Source organism: Hemiscyllium ocellatum, chromosome 3 (assembly GCF_020745735.1).
Source record: "Hemiscyllium ocellatum isolate sHemOce1 chromosome 3, sHemOce1.pat.X.cur, whole genome shotgun sequence".
NCBI lineage: Eukaryota > Metazoa > Chordata > Chondrichthyes > Orectolobiformes > Hemiscylliidae > Hemiscyllium > Hemiscyllium ocellatum.
In genome coordinates, this window is record NC_083403.1 from 27,038,879 (window position 1) to 27,065,809 (window position 26,931).

General features: G+C 42.5%; 1 protein-coding gene across 1 annotated transcript in view; it reads left to right on the forward strand.

The window, feature by feature from the left end:
* kif6 (kinesin family member 6) overlaps positions 1-26,931 on the forward strand; it is a 541,049-nt gene that overhangs the window by 193,301 nt on the left and 320,817 nt on the right. Inside the window, exon 10 of the mRNA XM_060854513.1 lies at positions 7,926-8,029. Coding sequence (XP_060710496.1) covers positions 7,926-8,029 — 104 coding nt within the window. The remainder of the gene's footprint in view (positions 1-7,925; positions 8,030-26,931) is intronic.

The following is a 26,931-nucleotide window of genomic DNA, read 5'->3' on the forward strand; positions in this document are numbered from 1 at the left end:
TCACTGGACTTGAAACTTTAACTCTGCTTTCTCTCCACAGATGCTGCTAGTCCTGCTGAGTTTCTCCAGGATTTCTGTTTATGTTTCAAATGTCAGGTTTCTGGGGAAACTAAAACTGGTTAAAAGCAGATATCAGATATATAACCATACAAACTTACGTCACCTAATTGTGCAGTGCAAACAGGCTAAAGAAAATGAAGGCTGGATCCAGGAGCTGACAGTAGGCCAATACAAAGTTGTTACAGCTGTTTCTGTCAGTAAAAATAATTGACTGACCAGACTCTGTCAGAGAGTTGTCACTGGGGCTTTGTAGAAAGGTAATACTGGTGGAACCCTGCCATTAACACTGGCATGAACAGAGCTGACAGAGTTCCCCAAGTCCACCATTTTGTTCAAGACTATACCTAAGGAACTCTACTTGATTACAATCAGGTATTAGATGAAATTTGGTGGTAACATCTTTGAGGAAAACAGCTAGGATTCTAACTGAGGAAATAAGTTTTTGAAGGATCTGTGGCTGTATATGTGGAGAGCAGTGCATTATAAAGCTATGAAATCTATTTCTGTTGTATCTGCTATTCTGTGAACTTTAAAATATCTATCACCCATGATTTATCTGTTAATTCATATTTAATTTGTGTTGATTTTGGTTTGATAAAGTAAAAGTTACTAAAAGTGAAACCTTGTCTATTTCTTTGTTGGGGTTGTTTGGCAAATTTAGGTATTTTAATTTATTGGTCTCTATGGGCATCACTGACTATGCATTGCTTAATCATGCATTGTATATGGTTTTGTTTTGCACACCTAAGGAAGGATACACATGCCTTGTAGAGTTGCAACAAAAGCTGACTAGATCAATTCTGAGGATGAGAACAATGCTATTAGGTTAATTTGAGTAGAATAGGCGTAGACACTTTGAGGTTTAGAAGAATAAGAGGTCATCTCAATGAAAAATATAAGCCTCAAAGAGCTTGACAAGGTAGATGCTGAAAGGCTATTTCCTCTGAATGTGGAGTCGAGGAATAGTCGGAGTGTCACAAACTTAAAAAAAGGAATAAGCCATTTAGAACTGAGAAAGAAAATCCTTTTCAGTCCAAGGATTGTGGATCTTCCAAATTTAGTATCTGGACTGTTTGGGCACTCAGATAGCAAGTTATCCAAGGTGAAGATCAGTAGATTTCTGGGATCAAGGACAATTGAAAAATATGGGGAAATCAAAACAAAGAACGAAGAACAGTACTGCTCAGGTACAGGCCCTTCAGCCCATCAGGACTGCACCGACACATGTCACATTTCTAAACTAAAAATGTTTGTCTCTAATCTATCTGTGTTCCTCTATTCCCTGTCTATTCATATATCTGTATAAAGATGCCTCTTAAGCATTGTTATTGTATCCACCTCCACTACCTCCTCTAGCTCATTTCAGGCACTTATCACTTTCTGTTTAAAAAAAAACTTCACTCTCACATCTCTTTTAAACTTCCCAACTTTCACCTTAAACCTATGTCCCTTAGTAATTGACCATAATTACTTTGGGGGAAAAAAAAATCTGTGACTATCCATTCTATGCACACCTTTCATAATTTTGTAAACCTCTATTAGATTGCCCCCTCAGCCTCTGACATTCAAGCAGAAACAAACCAAGTTTGTCCAATCTCCCCATAAGCTAATATGCTCCAAACCTGGTGAACATCTGAGTAAATGATTTCTGTACTCTCTCCATGTTCTTTGCTCGTATCTCAACCAGAACTGTACACAATATTCCAAATGTGATCTAACTAAAATTCTATACAACTGCAACTCTGTTCCCTAACCGAATTCCTCCTTTGTTCTTGAGTGAACCTACCTTATTCATATTTCTTGGTTCTTATGTATGTATAAAATATCTTGGGATTTTGCTTAATCCCAATGGTCCCAGATCTTCAATCTGACAAACACCCATAGCTTCTCTCTGTCTTCTACGACTAAGTCAGTTCTATTTTCATCTTAACAGATAACTGCAGATCCCTTGTGACTCAACCATATGTATCAGTCTGCCACAAGGGACCTTGTCAAAGGCCTGGCTAAAGTCCATGTGGACAACATCTACCAACCTACCCTTATCAATCATCTTTATCGTTAACCTATACTTATCTCCTGGTCCTCATTTATGTTTAGATTAGATTACTTACAGTGTGGAAACAGGCCCTTTGACCCAGCAATCCACACTGACCCGCCGAAGCGCAACCAGTCCAGACCCATTCCCCTACACCAAACACTATGGGCAATTAGTGTTACCCCGCACATTTTTGGACTATGGGAGGAAACCAGAGTACCCGGAGGAAACCCACACAGACACTGGGAGAATGTGCAAACTCCACACAGTCAGTCGCCTGAGGCGGGAATTGAACCCGGGTCTCTGGCGCTGTGAGACAGCAGTGCTAACCACTGTGCCACTGTGCTGCCTGAGCCATTACATATGGATGTAATGTGTTGGGATTTTGCTTAATCCTGTTTGCCATGGTTTCATGGTGCCTCCTATTTACTTGTTTGAGTTCTTTCCTGCTGTCTTTGTATTCTTTGAGGGCTCCATCTGTCTTTGGTTTCCTAAGTCTTATGTATGCCTCCTTTTTATTTTTGACTAAGTTTTCAATTTCTCTTGACACCCAAGGTTCTCAAATCTTGCCATCCTTATCATTCGTTTTCACAGGAACCATGCTGGTCCTGAACTCTAATCAACAGGCGTTTAAAAGATTCCTATATGCCAGATGTGGATGTATCCTCAAAAATCTGCTCCAATCTACATTCCCCAGTTTTAGCCTAATGTGGTCATTAGCCTTCCACCAATTTAGTACTTCCACCTGAGGAGTACTCTTGTCCTTATCTGTAAGTAATTTAAAACTTACAGAATTATGATCACTGTTCCCAAAATGCTCTCCCACTGAAACTTAAATCACCTAGCCAGGCTCATTCCTCAAAACCAGGTCTAGCATGGCACCTTCCTTTGTTGAACAATTTATGTATTGTTTCAAGACTGTCCTGGACACACCTAACAAATTCAGTGACCCTCAAGTTTAAATGCAACCCGTCCTTGTACAGATCTCACCTGCCCCAAAAGATATCCCATATACCTGAAGCCCTCCCTTCTATGTCAACTGTTTAGCCACCTATTTAACTATACTATCTTCCTATTTCTAGCCTCACTGGCACATGGCACAGGACGTAATCTTGAGATTACAATCCTACAGGTCCTGCTTTTCAACTTCCTACCTAACTCCCTGACCCCTATTTACAGGATCGCTCTTCCTGCCTCTGTCATTAGTACCAAGATCACACTTCTGGCAGCTCATCCTTCCCTTTCAGAATGTCCAGTGCCTGCTCATGTCCTGGCACTAGGGAGTTTCACTTGTGGTTGCAGAAATGCTGATCTGCGCCCCTAACTATAGAGTTCCCTCTCACTACTGATCATCTACACTTCGACAGTACCTTAAGCTTTCTGGCTTTTCACCTCCTGGAGATCCCCAGGACCCCCATCACCTATACCAGAAGTAAGTTCTGCATGGTTTTCTGGAGTTCAGACAGTTTTCCTAGTCTCTTTCTCAGCCTCATGGTGGCTAGGTGTTTAGCGCCACTAGCACACATCACCAAGGACCCAAGTTCAATTCCAGCCTTGGGTGCCTGTCTGGAGTTTGCATGCTCTTCCAACATCTGTGTAGATTTCCATCCATTGCTCAGGTTTTCTCTCAGAGTCTAAAGATGTGCAGGTTAGGTGGATTAGCCATGGTAAATGTAAAGTTACAGGGATAGGATTGAAGTCAGGGTTTGAGTGGGATGCCCTTCAGAGGGTTGATGACACTCAATGGGTTGAGTGGCCTCCTTCTACACCGTAGAGATTCTCTGATTCTGGGATTCATGGATGCTTTTTGGTGAGTCCATCCACAGCTCTAGGCACTCCATTTGGAAAATCAGGAACTGCAGCTAAACATACTTTCTGCATACAAAGTCAGCATTGGCACTGGAACTGTCCCTGATTTTCTACATATTACAGGAGGAGCATTCCATGGGGCCAAGTTCTCCTGTCATTTCGAATCTTATCAGCCACGCTGTCTATGACTTTGTGTTATACAGTCTCTCATAAAAGGATTTGCTGACCCTCAGGATGTCAGACTGAAATGATGTTACTGCGTCATCTGCTTCCTTCAGGCTGCTGAGCACGGAGCTTTCCATGTGCACCTTCTGGAAGAATAAACATGAGCACGTTTCATCCTGCTCCATAGTGCAGACTCTGGACCGGAAGATTATATTGGAGGCCTCTGAGGCAAAGAATGAAGCTTACTGGCTTTTCACCTCCTGGAGATCCCCAGGTCACCCATCATCTGTAGCAGAAGTACATTCTGCATGGTTGTCTGGGGTTGAGACAGTTTTCCCAGTCTCTTTCTCACCTCTGAACACCTTTGAGGATAAAGAACCTCTTGATTTTCCCCTTGACTGTTTCCCTCTAGATAAATGAAGACTCAAAGGAGGGCTTCACAGTTCTCCATTCTGTGTAATACCAACAGTTTCACATTCAGCTTCCATATTCCTTGCTGGCCTGCTGGTCCTGCAGAGAACATCGACTTGACATAGGTGGATCTGACTGAGAACATGTGGGACCCAAACAGGAAATGTTTCCTTGAGCGGATAGACCCATCTAGCCATGACCAGGAGTATCTGTCTGCGGGATTGGTGAAGACATTGTGCAGCTTCGCAACTTGAACCATTTCCATTGGGAATCTGGACGTGGTGTCTGGTTTGCTGTCAGCTCCTCGATGATGCAGTTGACGTCTCTGGCCAGAATGATTTGCTGTGGGAGCTGCCGCAGAATGGCCACTCACTCTTTGCCACCAGGGCACACACTTTAATTAATCTTAGGGGAGTGTTTCTGTATGAAATATTTGCTACGAGGAGGCACCCATCCTCCGTCTCCTTAGCCTCGGAGATGGTGAAATTGCCTCCTCGCACCATCATACCCAGGCCGGAGAAACTGCAATAGTTTTCCCTGAACAAATTGAAGACCTATGAGGCCATAAGCTCAACTGTTTCCAGTAGCTGCTGGGGTGTGGTATCCCATATTCCTGCACAGTACGAGGTCTGCTTTGACATTGGCTTACCAATGTGGAGACATATCCTGTAGTAGATTTAACCACACACATATTAATACTGGTAATTTTAAAATCAATTTTTAGAATTACCCATAGACCCAATGTCCCTTAACCCGCAGCCTTGTCACTGGGGAAGCTCCCTGCATCTCCTTTCGAGAGCTGTAAGTACTTTATCTCTTACCAGGCACTACTCAGTCAATCTGCAAACCTGGTTCTGAGCAGCTAAGTCTGTGTCCGTGATCCTTTTCTCAGCCATGATGACTGAACCAACATCTCTCAGAATCCTCCTTGTTTGCTTCTCACCATCTTCAGTCAGAAGTGCCAAGTGATGATCTATCTTGATCTCCTCTGGAGGTCCTATTCTTCAGCTAATTTCATTCATTTCATATGATATCAAAAAATGGCTGAAGGCATTGGATGCTGAAAAGGCAATGTGAAAATCAAAGTCAACATTCTGGTAATAACACTGTTGACTTCTGCAGCAGAAGAGGACATGCCCCTAACCAAACTCTTCCACTGCAGCTACAATATTGGCATCTACCTGACGATGTGGAGAGTTGCCCAGGTATGTCTGTGCACAGAAAGAAGGACAAATCAAACACGGCCAATTGCCATCCTAGCAGGTTACTCTTGATCATTTGAGAATGATGAAAGAGTTTGTTGACAGTGTTATCCAGCAGCTCTTACAAAGGAATAATTTGCCTACTGAAGCTCTTTTGGGCTATGCTAAGGTCAGTTGGCTTCTGACCTCGTTATAGGTTGCTTCCAACATACAAGAAAAGAACTGTATTCCAGAGCTAAAGTGGTTGCCCTTAACATTAAGTCAGCATTTGACTGAGTCTGGCATCAAGGAGTCCTGGCAAAATTGGAGTCAGTGGAAATTGTAGGGATTACTCTCCACAAGTTGGAGTTATATCTAGCAGAAAAGAGAATGATAGTGGTTGTTACAGATCAGTCACTTCCTTATTCCTCAGAATAGTGTCCTAGTATCTTCAGCTGTTGCATCAATGACTTCCCTCCATCATTGAATCAAAAGTGGAGAAGCTCATTGATGATCCACAATGGTCACCATTCATGATGACCAGGTACTGAAACAGACCATGTTCGTATGCTTTAAGACCTGAACAAAATTCAGGCTTGAGCTGAGAAGTGGAAAGTCACATTTACGTCATTCAACTGCTAGGGAATGACTATCTCCAACAAGAGAGAATCTTGATGTTCCTTGATGTTCAAAGGCATTATCAGTGCTGAATGTCCCAGTGATAACATTCTGGGGTTACCATTGAACTGAATTGGGCTAGCTATATGCATACTGTGGCTGCAGAACAGTTTGACAAATAAGCTTCCTGCCTCTCCAGTGCCTGTCCACTAACTACAAGGCACAAGTTAGGAGTGTGATGGAAATGTCTTCATTTGTCTGGATGGGTGCAGCTCCAATAACATTAAAGAAGCTCAACACCAGCCAGGGCAAAGTAGCTGGCATTGCGTCTATGCCTTCACCATTCACTCCCTTCAGTACCAACCCACTGCAGCTATATAATCTTTCAGATGCACTGTAGCAACTCTGGTCCTCCAATAACACTTTACGAACCTGTAACTTCTACCACCCAAAAGGAGAGGAGTAGCAGATGCTTGGAAACACCATCACCTTCAGGTTTCCCATCAAGCTGCACACCCTCCTGACTTGGAGTTATATTGTTGTTCTTACACTGTTGCTGGGTTAAATCGCAACAGTATTGTGAGTGTGCCTATACCCCATAACAATTTTAGTTCTTAGAGATTTAGCCAGAGGTGATAAATTCTAGCCTAACCTGTGACACCCACATCCAATGAGTGAATAAAAAACAACGTGGAGTTGAGTTAGAAGTTCAAATGTGATATTTGAATGAAGAGGATGTAGACCTACTCCTACTTCTATTTCTTTTCTTATGAGCTATCGACTCTTTAGAGATTGCATTAATGAGGAGCAGAATGATCTGACCTGAATTTGATCCCCTAGGGCTTGCAAGGGAGTCTTTGCTCAAAGCTAATCATGAATTTAATTCCCAAACCAGTGCATACACTGACATCTGTTCTCCATTAAAATTAGTAGAATAACCCCATCACGCTTTTATAGTAGCCTGATATGAGTTTCTGACTTTCTATCCTAAATCTGGGCCAAGGAGGTTTGATTTTCTGCATTGTTGTAAAATGAGACAAATTATGCCTGTTTCTACCAAGCTCACTAGCAGCAGCTATCATAGAAATAATAATCATGCTAAAAAGGCCTAATCCACATGAAATAACCTAAGTAACTCTGAACTTGTGTTTTTATTTATTGAAAGAAAAGCAATACCTTGCTTTATTGATGATTGTGAGAAAGGGATGAAAAAGGCAAGGGAAAAAGTGAGAGTTAGTAACTGTAACCCACTGCAGGCAAATATATCAGTGTGTATGCCTGTTCAATGAGTCTTGATAGGTGAACAAAATCTTTAGCAAACCGGTTTATGTTAAGTTAATAGGAATCGACTGTACTTACAGTTCCTCCATACATGGAATGTGGCTGTCTCACTAATCAGATGAAAAGCAGGGATTTATGATTTTAAACAAGATTTTTATAATGTATATATGATCTTTTATGATCTCAAAATGGATTTATTTTAGGAACAGCAACTAATTTTTCAATAAAATATAACTTTTAATTTATTGCTTTGCTGATGAAGGCAATATTTTGTATTGTGCAGAGAGGGCCCAGAAAAACATACATCAGGAAACTGATTCCAGCTGTCCTTTATTTTTCCCTCTTTTATTGTCCGGAATTTGCAGATGATTCTTCGTTTAAAGAAGGAAATCCAGCAGCTAAAAGAGGAGCTGGCCATGGTCACCGGAGAGACAAGGGCTGACAACCTCTCACAGGAAGAAACACAGAAGTACCTTTTGTCTTTTTAAATGTTTTTAAAAGAGCAAAACAATGCTTAGAGTTTTAAAATAAATAGTTTTACTGTTTTTGGTAAAATATTGAAATATAAAAATACATATAGCACCTTTTTAAAGGAACAAATATATGATGAAAAATCCCAAGTTCTTCTATTAATTCATGGATGTGGCTAGGCCAGCATTTTTTGCCCATTCCTAATTGTCCTGGAGAAGACTTCAATTGAGCCAGCTTCTTGAATTTCTGCAGCCCTAGTGATGCAGCAGAACTAGTAGAAATGGAGATCCAATTTAGCTCCATGTTGGGATTGTGTATGGCTTGGAGGGAAACTTGTCAGTGTTGGTTTTACCATGCAAATGCTACCCTTGTCCTTCTTAGGTGGGTAGAGAGCGTTGGCTTGAAGGTGCTGTCAAAAAAGCCTGAATTGCTGCAGTGCATTTTGTAGATGGTGCATGCTGCTGCCACTGTGTGTCATTGGTGAAGGGAATGAATGTTGAAGATGGTAGATGTGATGCCTTTAATAGAGGATCTCACGGATATTGAAATTTTTCATCTACATAATGTATGTAATGTATGTTCCCTGAACAGGATACATAGTTCTGTTAGCTAAACTGTTGGTGAAGTAAGGAACAGAAATATTGTTTATATACAACAGGCAGTTAGCACCTTGAAGAAAAGAATTGCCTACTTGATTTAACAATGACTCTTTCTCTGGGATGTATTTCCAGATTTTCCTTTTGGAATTTCAGATTTCCATCATTTACACTTTTATCTTTTCATATCTTCTATGCCCCACATCCAAGTAGTATGGATGATGGAAATATGGATATTGAGTCCATTGGTACAGGTGTTGATCAACTTGCACATCTGGTTTTATTCTGAACAATTGAAGTTTGCAGTGTTCACAACAAACCTCGACACTTTGGCTCCTGTTTTGAAGGCTCAGCTCCTGTTTGCCATTGTAAACATGGCAACAGCAGAATCTTTACATTCCATCTCATCAGATTTGCACCTGGGTTGGGAATGCTTGTTATTGACCCAAGTTACAATATGTGGAATAGTTTTCTGTTTGACACACTCACATCTTTAATTGCTCAAAGCACAAAATTCCCTTCCTTGGACTGTAAAAAGAAACCAGTAATGCCTAAAATATTATTTCAAGTGTTAATGCTGATGCAAGAATTAGTAGCAATATTTTTTTCTCTCAGAAGCAGTAACATGGAGAGGCCAAAGTCTTATCTTTCCCTATCCCAAATGGGCTATATATCTTTCTGTACAGCAGCTGCATGGCTCAGTTTCACATATTCAAGAAATTGACAACGAAATACAGAAGAGTTACAGAATGGAAACAGTCTAGTCACCTCATCTAGCTTGACAACGTGCATCCTTCAAAGTAGAAAATGCAAAATTACATTTAAGCACCACCTTTCATGGGCGTAAGAGATCCCACTACTTACTGTCAGACAGGCACCTTTAAAGTGTAGGCGCTGCTGTACTGTAGAAGTTGTAGCAGCCAATTTGCATACAGCAAGTTCTTTCAGACAGCAACCTGGTAATGATCTAGTAACGTGCTTTTAGTGAGGTTACGAGAGAGGCAAATAATGTTTAGGATTCTGAGGAGATTCACCACTCATTGACAAAATAGTGCCAAGGAATCTCCTTTTGAGTGCAGATATAATGTGTCATATTTAATATCCTTTATGGGAAGGATATCTGCCATCCTTACTTGATTGGGCCTATGTGTGATTCCAGGCCACAGCAAAATGATTTAACTCTTAAGTGCTCTCTAGTCGCCTACCACATAACTCAGTTTAATTTGCATTGATGATGGCCAATAAATGTTGGCATTTCCAGAAGTGCCAACATCTAATGAAAGAATGAAATGTGAAAAATAGCTCCTGCGGTAGCATTTCTTCGTTGAGTGAGCTAGAATCCATAGCTATTTGACTCCTCTGAGAATGATGCATGTTAAATTGGGAGCACAAATAGGCCAGTCAGACTTAGCAAGTGTGGTTCTCAGTGGGTGTCACCTTTCCCAATGTCAGATTACTGAGTCAGGTACCGAGCATTTAACACACCAATGTCCATATGTTGAACCAGGCAGCAAAAGGCTAAGGTTTATCACAAATATTAGTGTCCACTTTTCTTCCTTGTTCAACTTCTGTCTAGGAGCTAACATGTTACTGGGGAGCATGTTAGAGTCTATTATAAAGGACATAATAGCACAGCATTTAGAACTGTATAATAGGATCAAGTATAGTCAGTTTGGCTTCATGAAGTGGAAATGATGCCTGACTAGAATTCTTTGTAAAAAGCAGGAATGATAAAGGGAGAGCTGTGGATATAATATGTTTGGATTTTCAGAGAGTGTCTGATAAGGTGCCACAGATTAGGCTACTTGATAAGATAAGAGCCTATAGTTTTGACAGGATATTAGCATAGATTGGCTAACTAATAGAAGACAGGGAGTTCTGGTATGGAGGCGTTTCCAGGATGGTAACCTGTAATTTAGTGGTGTGCCACAGGAACCAGTGCTGGGGATACAATTGTTTACAATATATGTTAATGAACTGGATGACGAAGGTAAATGTACTTGAGGTTTGTGGATGACACGAAGAATCTACAGAGTGATATCGACAAGTTAAGTGAGTGGGCAAAGAATACTTGGTAGATGGAGTATACAGTGAGAAATTGTGAGGGTATGCACTTTGACAGGAAGACTAGAGGAGCTGAATATTATTTAAATGGAGAAAGACTGTAGAAGTCTACAGAAAAAAGGAATTTGGAGTCCTCATCCATAAATCACAAAAGCTCATCTAAGTTCATCACATCCACGCTCAGCTGATAATAGAAAAACAAACAGAATGTCAGCCTTTATTTCAAAGGGAGTGGAGTATAAAAATAGGGAGATTTTGCTAAACGTATGCAAGACACAACTGGAAAACTGTGAACAGTTTTGGTTCCCTTATCTCATGAAGATATGTTGGCATTTGGGGTAGTCCAGAGGTGGTTGACTAAGCTGATACCAGGTATGGAGGGACTGTCTCATGAGGAAAGGTTGGGTAGATTGAGTGCATTCTTGTTGGAATATAGAAGAATGAGAGGCAACCTTATTGAAACATACAAGACTCTCAGAGGACTTGTCAGAGTTGATGCAGAAAAGTTATTTCCTGTTTTGGGAGAGTTGAGGATCAGAGGGTGTAATCTCAGAGTAAGGGGTCACATATTCAACACAGTCATGCAGAAAGATTTCTACTTTAAGAGAGTTATAAATCTGTGGAATTATTTACAAAACAGGTCTGTGAGTCATTAAGTATCCTTTTTGTAATTCATCCATGGGCTGAGAGCATTACTGGCGAGGCCAGCATTTATTGCCCATCCCTAATTGCCCACATGGTAGTTAAAAGTCAACCACATTGTCACGGGTCTGGAGTCACATGTAGGCCAGACCAAATCAGGATGGCAGTTCTTTCCTAATGGACATTAGTGAACCAGATGGGTATTGCTGAAAATCGAAAATGGCTTCACGGTCATCATTAGTTTCTTAACTCCGTATGTTTTCAAAATGAATTCAAATTTCACTATCTGCCTTGGCAGGATTTGATAATTCTCTAGGCCTCTGGATTAACAGTCCAGTAGAATACCACTATGCCATTGCCTCCCCTTCAAGGCTGGGATAGACAGATTTTTAATCAGTAAAGAAATCAAGGATTATGGGGAGATAGCAGAAAAATGGAGTTAGGGATTATCAGATAGCCATGACCTCATTGAATGGCAGTGCAAACTTGATGGGCTGAATGTGTGCTTCTGCTCGTGCAACTCATTAACATAGGAACAGGAATATGCCATTCATCGCATTGAGCGTGCCCCACAAATCAATATGATTGTGGCCGACCAAACATTTCAGACATCTCTTAGGTGTTCAAATCCTCCGACTTCACAGATAATTTTCCTTTTTCTTTGCCTGTTGCACCGACATGCTTGCTTTCAGTGACTAGTGTACAAGCGACTGTATTTTCACTCCTTCCAATGTCAGTTGAGTCAATCTATTAATCCCAGTTTACCCTCTGCCTCCTTTCTTAAACAGTAGAAATACATTAGTCGCTTCCAATCCATAGGAACAGTCCCAGAGTCTATAGAATCTTGATGCACCTGCTGCTTCTCGGGCTACTTTCTTATTAACTTTGTGATTTAGATTATCGTGCCCTGGAGATTTATCACCCTTTAATCTCATCAGTTACCTCACTTTCGTATTTCTGATTTCCTTCAATCTTTCTCTCCCATTAGATGTTGTGTCCCCCCAACATTTTTGGGATTTTTTTTGACCTCCTTTGTCAAGAAAGGTCTCTTTGTGCATCTGCTTCTTCCAACCCCTCACTGTTTAAGGAATACTCTGTATGTCTATTTCTCCTATGAAAACAGATAACCTCACATTTTTCTACATTATATACCACCTGCCACGTACTATTCCATTCACTAAGCCTACCAAATTGTCCTGAAACCATTTTTCATTTTCCTCACAACACATATTTCTACTTGGCTTTGTATCATCTGCAGATCAAATCAAATTTGAACATAATACATTTAATCTCTATCTCCAAATTATTGAAATATATTGTGTCCCTCACTAGTCACAGCCTGCCAACATGGTTATTCCTACTTTCTGTTTGCAGTCTGATAAGCAATCCTTAATCCATGCTTGTTCACTCACTCCTAACCCACATGTTTTTTTTTCTAATCAGTGTCCTGAAGGATTTTCTCCTTCTGAAAATCTAAGTCCACCTTATGCATCAACTCTCCTTTATCAGTTTTGTCAGTAAAATCTTCAAAACTTCAACAATTCGCCATATATGATTTCCCATTCACAAAGCCATGCTATGTTCAATCAAATCATTACCATCAAAGTATCTATTTATCCCATCCTTTATTACAGGTTTTAGCATTTTCCTACTACTGATCTAAAGCTAACAGGTCTATAGTTCCAGTTTTCCCTCCTGCTCACTTCTTTAACAGTGAAATGACATTTGCTGCCTTCTAATTCACAGGAATCACTACAGAAGTTTGGAAGATAATCAACAATGCATCAACTATCTCAGTAGTCACCTGCTTCAGCACTTTGGGATGTAGGCCTGGGCTTTATCAACCTTCAGTCCCACTAATTTCTCATGTGCAGTCTTCGTAGTAATGCCAGTTCTGACAATTCTCTTTTCACGATGAGAAGTTGTCCTGACACTGCCTGAAATGGATCCACATATGGATATAGCTATAGCCATATGTTTCCTTGTTATGTACTGAAAGAGGCTTTTACAGTCTGATGATTTTGCTAGATTGCATTCATATTCTAATCTCCCTTTCTGATCTGCTTCTTTGCTCTTACTTAGCTGTAGTCTTAAAAAAAATCCCAATTTTTAGAATTACTTTTATTCTTGACAACTTCATAGGCCTTTTGTTTAACCTTGTAGAATCCTAAACTTCGTTTGTTAGCCATGGTTGCCTGACATGTTTTTCACTTTTTTGCATTTTGAAGGAATGTGTTGTTGCTGTAAATCATGCCGCAGTACTTGAAAGACTGTTCATTACCTATGTACAGTAATGTATTTTAAAGTATTTTCCCAATCCACTTCAGCTAACTTGTACCTCATGCTTTCATAATTACCCTTTTTAAATTTAAAATCCTTATAGAGTCATAGAGTCATAGAGATGTACAGCATGGAAACAGATCCTTCGATCCAACCCGTCCATGCAGACCAGATATCCCAACCCAATCTAGTCCCACCTGTCAGCACCTGGCCCATATCCATCCAAACCCTTCCTATTCATATACCCATCCAAATGCCTCTTAAATGATGCAATTGTACCAGCCTCCACCACATCGTCTGGCAGCTCATTCCATACACGTACCACCCTCTGCGTGAAAATGTTGCCCCTTAGGTCTCTTTTATGTATTTCCCCTCTCACCCTAAACCTATGCCCTCTAGATCTGGACTCCCCAATCCCAGGGAAAAGACTTTGTCTATTTATCCTATCCATGTCCCTCATAATTTTGTAAACCTCTATAAGGTCACCCCTCAGCCTCCGACGCTCGATGGAAAACAGCCCCAGTCTGTTCAACCTCTCCCTGTAGCTGAGATCCTCCAACCCTGGCAACATCCTTGTAAATCTTTTCTGAACCTTTCAAGTTTCACAACATCCTTCCGATAGGAAAGAGACCAGAATTGACGCAATATTCCAACAGTGGCCTAACCAATGTCCTGGACAGCGGCAAAATGACCTCCCAACTCCTGTGTTCAATACTCTGGCCAATAAAGGAAAGCGTACCAAATGCCTTCTTCACTATCCTATCTACCTGTGACTCCACTTTCAAGAAGCTATGAACCTGCACTCCAAGGTCTCTTTGTTCAGCAACACTCCCTAGGACCTTACCATTAAGTGTATAAGTCCTGCTAAGATTTGCTTTCCCAAAATGCAGCACCTCCCATTTATCTGAATTAAACTCCATCTGCCACTTCTCAGCCCATTGGCCCATCTGGTCAAGATCCTGTTGTAATCTGAGGTAACTCTCTTCGCTGTCCACTACACCTCCAATTTTGGTGTCATCTGCAAACTTACTAGCTGTACCTCGTATGCTCGCATCCAAATCATTTAAGTAAATAACAAAAAGTAGAGGGCCCAGCACTGATCCTTGTAGTACTCCACTGGTCACAGGCCTCCAGTCTGAAAAACACCCTCCACCACCACCCTCTGTCTTCTACCTTTGAGCCAATTCTGTATCCAAATGGCTAGTTCTCCCTGTATTCCATGAGATCTAACCTTGCTAACCAGTCTCCCATGGGGAACCTTATTGAACGCCTTATTGAAGTCCATATAGATCACATCTACTGCTCTGTCCTCAATCTTTTTTGTTACTTCTTCAAAAAACTCAATCAAGTTTCTGAGATGATTTCCCACACATAAAGCCATGTTGATTATCCTGAATCAGTTCTTGCCTTTCCAAATACTTGTAACCTGTCCCTCAGGATTCCCTCCAACAACTTGCCCACCACCGAGGTCAGGCTCACCGATCTATAGTTCCCTGGCTTGTCTTTACCGCCCTTCTTAAACAGTGGCACCATGTTTGCCAACCTCCAGTCTTCCGGCACCTCACCTGTGACTATCGATGATACAAATATCTCAGCAAGAGGCCCAGCAATCACTTCTCTTGCTTCCCACAGAGTTCTCTGGTACACCTGATCAGGTCCTGGGGATTTATCCACCTTTAATTGTTTCAAGACATCCAGCACTTCCTCCTCTGTAAACTGCACATTTTGCAAGATGTCACTATTTCCCTACAGTCTATATTTTCCATATCCTTTTCCACAGTAAATACTGATGCAAAATATTAATTTAGTATCTCTCCCATTTTCAGTGGCTCCACACAAAGGCCGCCTTGCTGATCTTTGAGGGACCCTATTCTCTCCCTAGTTACCCTTTTGTCCTTAATATATTTGCAAACACCCTTTGATTCTCCTTAATTCTATTTGTGAAGCTATCTCATGTCCCCGTTTTGCCCTCCTGATTTCCCTCTTAAGTATACTCCTACTTTCTTTATACTCTTCTAAGGATTCACTCAATCTATCCTGTCTATACCTGACATTTGCTTCCTTCTTTTTCTTAACCAAACCCTCAATTTATTTAGTCATCCAGCATTCCCTATACCTACCAGCCTTCCCTTTCACCCTGACAGGAATATACTTTCTCTGGATTCTTGTTATCTCATTTCTGAAGGCTTCCCATTTTCCAGCCGTCCCTTTACCTGCGAACATCTGCCTCCAATCAGCTTTCAAAAGTTCTTGCCTAATACTGTCAAAATTGCCCTTTCTCCAATTTAGAACTTCAACTTTTAGATCTGGTCTATCCTTTTCCATAATTATTTTAAAACGAATAGCATTATGGTCACTGGCCCCAAAGTGCTCCCCCACTGACACCTCAGTCACCTGCTCTGTCTTATTTCCCAAGAATAGGTTAAGTTTTGCACCTTCTCTAGTTGCTACATCAAATACTGAATCAGAAAATTGTCTTGTACACTCTTAAGAAATTCCTCTCCATCTAAACCTTTAACACTATGGCAGTCCCAGTCGATGTTTGGAAAGTTAAAATCACCTACCATAACTACCCTATTATTCTTACAGATAACTGACATCTCCTTACAAGTTTGTTTCTCAATTTCCCTCTGACTATTGGGAGGGTCTATAATACAATCCCAATAAGGTGATCATCCCTTTCTTATTTCTCAGTTCCATCCAAATAACTTCCCTGGATGTATTTCCAGGAATATCCTCCCTCTGCACAGCTGTAACGCTTATCAAAAATGCCACTCCCCCTCCTCTCTTGCCTCCCTTTCTATCCTTCCTGTAGCATTTGTATCCTGGAATATTAAGCTGCCAGTCCTGCCCAACCCTGAGCCATGTTTCCGTAATTGCTATGATATCCCAGTCCCATGTTCCTAACCATGCCCTGAGTTCATCTGCCTTCCCTGTTAGGCCCCTTGCATTGAAATAAATGCAGTTTAATATATTAGTCCTACCTTGTCCCTGCCTGCCCTGACTGTTTGACTCACTTCTGTTCTCAGCTGTTCCCGTCTCAGATCGATCTCTTTCCTCACTATCTCCCTGGGTCCCATCCCCCCCACCTTACTAGTTTAAATCCTCCCAAGCAGTTCTAGCAAATTTCCCTGCCAGTATATTAGTCCCCTTCCAATTTAGGTGCAATCCATCCTTTTTGTACAGGTCACTTCTACCCCAAAAGAGATTCCAATGATCCAAAAATGTGAATCTTTCTCCCATACACCAGTTCCTCAGCCATGCATTCATCTGCTGTATCCTCCTATTCCTGCCTTCACTAGCTCATAGCACTGGGAGTAATCCAGATCTTACTACCCTTGTGGACCTCCTTTTTAAATTTCTGCCTAACTCTCTGTAATCTCCCTGCAGAGTCTCAACCCTTTCCCTTCCTATGTCGTTGGTTCCAATGTGGACAATGACCTCTTGCTGGCCCCTCTACTCCGTGAAAACATTCTGCACCCTCTCTGAGACATCCTTGATCCTGGCATCAGGGAAACAACACACCATTCAGCTTTTTCTCTGCTGGCCACAGAAATGTCTGTCTGTACCTCTGATTACAGAATCCCCTAACATAATTGATCTCTTGGAAGCCGATGTACCTCTCATTGCATTAGAGCCAGTCTCAATACCAGAAACTTGGCTGTTCGTGCTACGCTCCCCTGAAAATCCATCACTCCCTACATTTTCCAAAACAGCATACCTGTTTGAAATGGGTATATCCACAAAAGAGTCCTTTACTAGCTGCCTACCTCTCTTACCTTTCCTGGAGTTAACCCATCTATGTGACTGTATCTGAGACTTTCCCCCTTCCTATAACTGCCATCTGTCGCATCCTGTTGCTGTTGCAAATTCCTCATCGCTTCTATCTGTCTTTCCAAAAGATCCATTCAATCTGCATCCAACAGCATTTATGGCAGATATAATCTGCAGTAACCCTTAAACTCTCTTTAAACTCACACATCTGACAAGAAGTACACATCACTGCAAAGGCCATTTTTGCTCCTTCACAATCAACAGACCCAGAAAATAACACTGTCTTATTCCTCTACAAACACTGCCCCAGGTTAACTTAATAGCTATGGCTTATATTTTAAGTTTAATCAAGAGACTTATCTCAAAAAACATATAATCAAGAAGGAATCCACTGTACCCACTACTGCAGCCTTTCTATTGGACAGACTTAAAACAACAATTAACTTGTCTGATTCTATGCTGTGAACTTCGCCCAACAGTTCCTCCAAGATTAGTTGTGAAATTCACTGTTAATTTTCCCAGATGCACTCTGATGACTAGCGATACATGAATTCAAACAGTTCTTTTTCTCTCTCTCTCTCTCTCTCTCTCTCTCTCTCTCTTCCTTTGTCTGCTCTTCTCCCTTTTAAATTGCTGTTGTTTTGTCTTTTTTTTCCAAAGTTCTAAAACAATGCAACAGCATTTAAAACAGCAATTGCTGCTCCTGGAATTCAAGGAAATCACCTCCAACACCTAACATACCTCAAAAAAAAGGAGCAGCTCTTCCATCCAGAAATCTTTTCCCATCTCCATCTTGGATTACCCAGAATCCTTGCTCATGCATGGACTGTCTCACTTTCAGAAATAATGTTAGAATTGTAACACTACTGTCAAAATTTGCTGATGACAAAGATGTGTGGTAGCGCAAAGTGTGCAGAGGACTATGAAACTTTGCAGAGAAACATAAATACATTGAGTGAGTGGACAAAGGTCTGGCAGATGGAATACAATATTAGTAAATGTGAAGTCCTACATTTTGGTTGGAGTAACAGCAAAATAAATTATTACTTGAGTGGTAAAAAGTTGCAGCTGCAGCCTGCAGTAGCCTTTTATACTATCGACGACACCTCCAACCTTTGTGTCATCTGCAAATTTACTAACCCACCCCTCAACCTCCTCATCCAAGTCACTTGTAAAAACTACAAAGAGCAGAGGCCCAAGAACAGAGCCCTGTGGCACCCCACTCAACACTGACCTCCAGGCAGAATGCTTTCCATCTGCAACCACTTCTGTTAGCTAGCCAATTCTGAATTCAGATAGCCAAGTCTCCCTGTATCCCCTACTTCCTGATTTTATGAATGAGCCTACCATGGGGAACCTGATCAAATGCCTTGCTGAAGTCTATATACACCACATCCACTGCTCGACCTTCGTTGACACCTCCTTAAAGAACTCAATAAGATTTGTGAGGCATGGCCTACCCCTCACAAAGCCATGCTGACTGCCTTTAATCACACTATGCTTTGCAAAATAGTCATAAATCCTATCCCTCTGAAATCTTTCCAAAACTTCGCTGACCCCAGATGTAAGACTGACTGGTCTGTAATTGCCAGGGATTTCCCTATTACCCTTCTTGAAAAGAGGAACAGCATTCACCTCCTTCCAATCCTCTGGTATGACTCCCATGGAGAGTGAGGAGGCAAATATCCTCGCCAGCAGCTCAGCATCCTCCTTTCTTGCTTCCTAGAGCAGCCTAGGATAAATCTGGTCTGGCCCTGGGTACTTATAAATCTTAATGTTTTCCAAAATTTCCAGCACATCAACTTCATCAGTCTTGATCTGGTCAAGACTGTATCCCAGCTCGTCAAAGTTTTCACTTACAACAAGTTCTCTTTCCTTGGTGAAAACCGAAGCAAAAAACTCATTTAGGGCTTCCCCATTTGCTCAGACTCCATGCACAAGTTCCCTCCGCTATCCCTGATTGGCCCTACCTTCTCCCTGATCATTTTCTTATTCCTCATGTATGAGTAAAATGCCTTTGGATTTTCCCTAACCTTTCTTGCCAAGCTTTTTTCATGCCCCCTCCTGGCTCTCCTCAGTCCATTTCTGAGCTCCTTTCTCGCAAGTCTGTAATCCTCTAAAGCTGTTCTAGATCCTTGCTTCCTCCACCTTACGTAAGCTACCTTCTTCCTTTTGATGAGAAGTTCCTCTCTTCTCTTCATCCAAGGTTCCTTAATTTTATCCCTTCTTACCTGTCCCAGAGGAAGAAATTCGTGCATCATTCTCAACAACTACTCCTTAAATAGTCTCCACATGTCTGCTGTGCCCTTTCTGTGGAACAATTGCTCCCAGTCTGTACTTCTCAACTCCTATCTGATAGTGTCATAATTTGCTTTTCCTCAATTAAATATCTTCCCTTGGTGTAATTGCACCTTTCCCTCTCCAAAGCTATGCTAAATGTGAGGCAATTGTGATCACTGTCACCAAAGTGCTCTCCCACTGCTAGATCTGACACCTGTCCTGGCTCGTTGCCGAGCACCAAATCCAAAATGGCCCCTTCCCTCATCGGCCTGTCTACATACTGAGTCAGGAAACCCTCCTGAATACACCTGACAAAAACAGCTCCATCCAAACCATCTGCATTTAGGAGGTTCCAGTCAATGTTGGGAAAGTTGAAATCACCCATAACAACAACCTTGCTACTTCTGCGCTTTTCCAGAATCTGCCCACCTATGAGTTCTTCAATCTCTCTACTGCCATTAGGTGATTTGTAGAAAACCCCCAATGCGGTGGTGTTCCCTTGCTGTTCCTAACTTCCACCCATACTGACTTAGTCGACAAACCTTCCTTAACAATCTTCGTTTCTGTAGCTGTGATGCACTCTTCTGATTAACAATGCTACACCCCCTCCTCTTTTTCCACTCTCCCTGTTCTTTTTAAACGTTCTAAGCCCTGGAACATCTAGCAACCATTCCTTCCTCTGTGAAACCCACGTCTCCATTATAGAGATCAGCCATGATCTTATTGAATGGCAGAACAGGCTTGAAGGGCCAGACCGCCTAACCTAACTCCTAGTTCTTTGTTCTTATGTTGTAATTCTAAAACAGCATGCCCTCGTATTGACTGCTCAATACGCTGTTCAAAGAAACCATCCCTAACACAAAGAACAAAGAAAATTGACAGCCCAGGAACAGGCCCTTCAGCCCTCCAAGCCTGAGTCGAACTAAATCCACCGTCTAAATCTATTGCCCAATTCCTAAGTATCTGTATCCCTCTGCTCCCCACCTACTCATGCATCTGTCCAGACGCACCTTAAATGAGCCTACTGTGCCTGCCTCTACTACCTCTGCTGGCCACGTGTTCCAGGCACCTACCACCCTCTGTGTAAAGTACTTTCCGTGTGTATCCCCCTTTAACTTTTCACCTCTCACCGCATGAACACGTGACCTCTCGTTATTGAATCCCTCACCCTGGGAAAAAGCTTATCTCTATCTACCCTATCTGTACCCTTCATGATTTTGTAGACCTCAATCAGGTCCCCCCTCAATCTCCTTTTTCCTAATGAAAACAGTCCTAACCTACTCATCCTCTCCTCATAGCTAGCACTTTCCATACCAGGAAACATCCTCATAACCCTTCTCAGCACCCTCTCCAAAGCATCCACATCCTTTAGGTAATGTGGCGACCAGGAATGTACACAGTATTCTAAATGCAGCTGAACCAATGTGTTGTACAATTTTTAATATGACCTGCCAGCTCTTATACTCAATACCCATCGGATAGACACAAGCATACCATATGCCTTCTTGACCACTTTACCCACCTGTGCAGCCACCTTCAGGGTACAATGGACCTGCACTCCCAGATCTTTCAGCTCATCAACTTTTCCCAAGGCTCTTCCATTTACGTTTACAGTATAGTTCACAGGCTCTTCCTTTGACAGGATAGTTTGCAGTCCAGAAACTGATCCTCCACAGCTTTAGTGCTCACGTGGTTTACCCAGTTTATATACACATTATAATCACTTTTGAATAATGAGTTGCAATGCTGCTTGTTGTGATTATAACGATTTCAGCCAGGTGGACCTTATAAAATGTGCTCCCTGATTGGGGCTGTTAACTTGGTCCATGGTGTTGAAGGGTTCCGAGGCGGAAGATGAGGCGTTCTTCCTCCAGGCATTGGTGGTGAGGGAGTGGCAATGGAGGAGGCCCAGGACCTGCATGTCCTCAGCAGAGTGAGAGGGGGAGTTGAAATGTTTGGCCACGGGGTGATGGGGTTGATCGGTGTAGGTGTCCCAGAGATGTTCTCTGAAACACTCTGCGTGTAGGTATCCTGTCTCCCCAATGTAGAGGAGACCACATTGGGAGCAATGGATACAGTAAATGACATGTGTGGAAGTGCAAGTGAAACTTTGATGGATATGGAAGGCTCCTTTGGCGCCGAGGATGGAGGTGAGGGGGAGGTGTTGGAACTGGTCCTTCTGGGCGCAGAATAAGGGATAACTACGGAAGATGGACTGTTCTCCACAGCCGACAAAGAGACAAGCACATGTCGGTGCCCATGGCTACCCCTTTCGTATGGAGGGAGTGGGAGGATTCGAAGGAGAAATTGTTGAGAGTGAGGACCAATGAATGACAGTGTCAGTGGAAGGGTACTGGTAGGGACGTCAGGAGAGGAAAAAACAGAGGGCTTGGAGGCCCTCATCATGGCAGATGAAGATATATAGGGACTGGATGTCCATGGTGAAGGTAAGGCATTGGGGGCCAGGGAAATGTAAGTCTTGGAGGAGGTGGAGGGCGTGGGTGGTGTCGTGAACATATGTGGGGAGTTCCTGGACCGAGGAATTGCACAGTATCGAGGTAGGTGGAGATGAATTTGGTGGGGCAGGAACAGGCTGAGATGATGGGTTAGCTGAAGGGGTCAGACTTGTGGATCTTGGGTAGGAGGTAGAATCGGGCAGTGCGGGGTTCCTGAACTATGAGGTTAGAAGCTGTGGGTGTGAGATCCCCTGAGGTGATGAGGTTCTGTATGGTCTGGGAGTTGATGCTTTGGTGATGGGGGGGGGTGAGGTCATGGTCATGGGGGCGGTAGGAGGAGGTGTCTTTGAATCGAAGCCTGGCTTCAGCGATGTAGAGGTCAGTGCGGCAAACTCCAACTGCACTCCCTTTGCCCGTTGGTTTGATGGTGAGGTTGGGATTGGAGTAAAGGGAGTGGAGGCCTGCGCATTGTGAGAGTAAGAGGTTGGAGTGGGGGAGGGTGGTAGACAGGTTGAGATGGTTAAGGTCTCGGCGGCAGTTGGAAATAAAGAGGTTGAAAAAGGGTAACAGACTAGCACGGGGTGTTCAGGTGGATGGGGTCCTTGGAGGTGGGCGAAGGGATCATTGGAAGGTGGGCAGGAGTCTTGATTGAAAAAATAAGCTTGCAAGCAGAGGCACCACCAGATTCTACCTTCTACCCAAGATCCACAAGCCCGACCACCCCGGCCGACCCATCGTCTCAGCCTGCTCTTGCCCCCGAATTCATCTCCACTTACCTCGATACTGACCAATCCCCCCGGTCCTGATCTCCCCATATACATTCAGATCACCACCCATGCCCTCCACCTCCTCCAAGATTTCTGTTTCCCTGGCCCCCCATGCCTCACCTTCACCATGGACATCCAATCTCTCTATACCTCCATCTGCCATGACCAGGGCCTCCAAGCCCTCCGTTTCTTCCTCTCCTGATGTCCCCACCAGTACCCTTTCACTGATACTCTCATTTGTTTGGTTGAACTGGTCCCCATTCTCAGCAATTTGTCCTTTGAATCCTCCCACTTCCTCCAGATGAAAGGATAGCCATTGGCATCTGCATGGACTCCAGCAATGCCTGTCTCTTTGTCGGCTATGTAGAACAGTCCATCTTCCGTAGTTACACCGGCACCATACCCCACCTTTTCCTCCACTACATTGATGACTGCATCGATGCCACCTTGTGCTCCCGCGAGGAGGTTGAACAGTTCATCAACTTCACCAACACATTCCACCCAGACCTAAAATTCACCAGGACCATCTCTGACACCTCTCTCCCCTTCCTGGACCTCTCCATCTCGATCAACGGTGACCGACGCAACACTGACATTTTCTACAAACTCACTCCCACAGCTACCTGGATTACATCTCCTCCATCCTGCCTCCTGCAAATTCACTGGCTGAGGATGGATTCTCTAGCTCCAGCTTGGGTGGGTAGTGTGTTTCTCTTCATTCTCTTCAATGAAATGGATCTATCAGCCATGTACAAGGAACGCCAGCTACGCCTGAAAATTTATAAAGTCCTGAAACTGACACTTGCAGATGCTGCCGGCAGTTCCGGAGGTGTCGAAATCCTGAAAATTTATGGAAATGGCTTTGGATTCGAGCTGAAATTTACAGAAGAAAGGAAATGCAGGAATTTTCTTGACAATTACAGAAATGACAAACTCCAGCAGGCTTTAGTGTACCATTTCAGAAACCAATCAATACCCAACTTTGCTTGTAGTACAGTGCTTAAAGCTGGCACAGTGACATTGGATGACATCCTGGATACCCCAGAAGACTGTCTGAGGCATATTAAAGAGAATGAACCTAACCACCTCCGGGATGATGAAGTTTCCAGCTTGGGAGAAAACATAGACGACTGTCCTCGAATATAGTTCAAACTCCCAGAGCTCCGAGACACGCTGTAGTGTTAATTCAAAAACCCCAACAGCAGTTTCTACCCTTTCACCAATCTCACCACCTTCAACCTCGCCATCTTCCATCCAAGCAAACAGAAGCCCTTTATACTCGACTGATTGTTTTGAATTTCAAGGTGTTTATTTGACGACCGTGTTTTAACTTCACAAGATCATTTCACCTTTGCCAAAACTGTGGATAGGAAGTGGAAGGGGGTTGACCGCTTGTTAACGAAAATCTGACGAGGTCTTTGATATCCTGCCATCGACAATATAGCTTTTGAGTACGAATGGGAAGAAATGTGTGAACTGCTGCTCAAGTTTATGCAGTTCAAAGGGAGGAAATCGACAATGAGTAGGCTGGTCAAGGTTTTGGAGAAAAATGAACTAGTGGGAGTTGCTGAGCAGTTGCTGGACACCTCGAGTAGTTAAGAAATGACTGCATCCTAAGGAAAGTTGGAATATTTTATGGTGAGGTGTAAAACTGAAGGGAAATTGTAGGAAGGTAAAGAGTTTTATTACTTGTATTAAAATTAATCATTTTGCCTGAGCAAGTATATTTTTTAATCTGACTGAGGTGGACCTTGTATTGGAGGCAGTCCACTTCCTTCAGAATTCAAAGGCACTTCTTTTTAAAATAATCACTGAATCTTGTTCTCATTCTTGCATATGCATATTTTAATACATGCTATACAGTATTTTCCATATTGATTTGCAAGCCAAATTCTGTATTAACTATGAGATAGACAAAAGTATTTCTTTAAGTAATCAAATATTTTCAGAAATGCTCATTTTGTTTCTTCTTAGCTCTTAGCATCATGGAAAATGACTGATTTGAGATCTCCAACGTAAACTTTGATATGATTTTATTTTATTGTGGCAGAAACCAAATTTGTTTTTCATTTGTTCTGAACTTGTCTTAAATTGTATGGTCCCTTTTTTACACGTTAACACAAGCTCATCAGGTGAAAATCTCTTCTGACAATGAAAAGTTTTAAAAAAAAGCTTGGTAATGAACCAGGCCAGGTGTTTGATTTAGTTGTAGGTGAGCACTTTGGAGAGAGTGACCATAATTCAGTTACGTTTAGTTTAGCGATGGCAAGAGAGAGGCACATGCCATGGTTCAAGAGTTATCAATGGGGCAAGAGCAATTATAATGCGATTCGGCAAGAATTAAGATGCAGAGAATGGGGTATTAAAATGCAGGGGATGGGTATAATGGAAATGTGGAGCTGGATTAAGGAACAGATATTGTGTGTCCTTGGTAGGTATGTCCCTGTCAGGCAGGGAGGAAGCGATAAGGTAAGGGAACTGTGGTTTACTACAGAAATTGCATCTCTTGTTAAGTGGAAGAAGGAGGCTTATGTGTTGATGAGACAGGAAGGTTCAGATGAGGCGATGGAGTTACAGATTAGCTAGGAAGGAGTTAAAGAGAGAGTTAAGAAGAGCAAAGAGAGGTCATGAGCAATTTTTAGCAGGTAGAATAAAGGAGAACCCTAAAGCTTTCTATAGGTATGTGAGGAATAAAAAGATAATAAGGGTAGGGATTGGGCCAGTCAAAGTCAGAAGTGGGAAGTTGAGTGTGGACCCTATGGAGATCGCAGAGGTGCTAAACGAACATTTCTCATCAGTTTTCACTCAGGAAAAGGAGCATCTTGTAGAGGAGAGAATGTGATATGAGATATTAGACTAGAAAGGATCGAGGTTAGTTACGAAGAGGTGCTATCAATTCTAGAAGGAGTGAAAGTAGACAAGTCCCCTGGGCCAGATGGGACTTATCCGAGGATTCTCTGGGAGCTAGGGAGGAGATAGCGGAGCCTTTGGCCTTGATCTTTGGGTCGTCATTGTCAATAGGTTTAGTACCAGACGACTGAAGGATTGCAAATGTTGTGCCCTTGTTCAAGAAGGGCAGTAGAGATGACCCAGGTAATTATAGACCAATGAGCCTTACTTCTGTTGTAGGAAAGGTTTTGGAAAGGAATATAAGAATAGGATTTATAATCATCTAGTAAGCAACAATTTGATTTCAAGTAGTCAACATGGTTTCGTCAAGGGCAGGTCATGTCTCACAAACCTCATTGAGTTTTTTGAGAAGGTGACCAAGCATGTAGCTGCGGGTAGGGCAGTTGACATGGTGTACATGGACTTCAGCAAAGCCTTTGATAAGGTTCCATATGATGGTCTGTTGGAGAAAATGCAGGGGTTTGGGATTGAGGATGATTTAGTAGTTTGGATTAGAAACTGGCTTTCTGAAAGAAGGGGGTTGATGGAAAATATTCAGCATGGACTCCAGTTACTAATGGTGTGCCACAAGGATCTGTTTTGGGACCACTGCTGTTTGTCATTTTTATAAATGACTAAGATGCAGGCATAGGTGGATAGGTTGCAGGGGAACTTGGGTAAACGGCAGAATTGGGCTGAGAGGTGGCAAATGGGGTTCAATGTAGCTATATGTGAGGTGATTCACTTTGGGAAGAGTAGCAGGAAGGCAGATTACTAGGTCAATGGAAAGCTTCTTGGTAGTGTGGATGTGCAGAGGGATCTTGGAGTCCATGTACATAGATCCCAGAATGTTGCAACCCAAGTTGATAGTGCTGTTAAGAAGGCATACGGTATGTTAGGCTTCATTCGTAGAGGGACTGAGTTCCAGAGCCACAATGCCTTTCCGCAACTATACAAAATGCTAGTGTAGCCGCACTTGGCATATTGTGTACTGTTCTGATCGCCATATTTTGGGAAAGATGTGGAAGCATTGGAAAAGGTGCAGAGGAGATTTACCAGGATATTGTCTGGTCTGGAGGGAAGCTCTTATGAGGAAAGGCTGAGAGACTTGGGGCTCTCATTGGAAAGAAGAAGGCTAAGAGGGGATTTGAT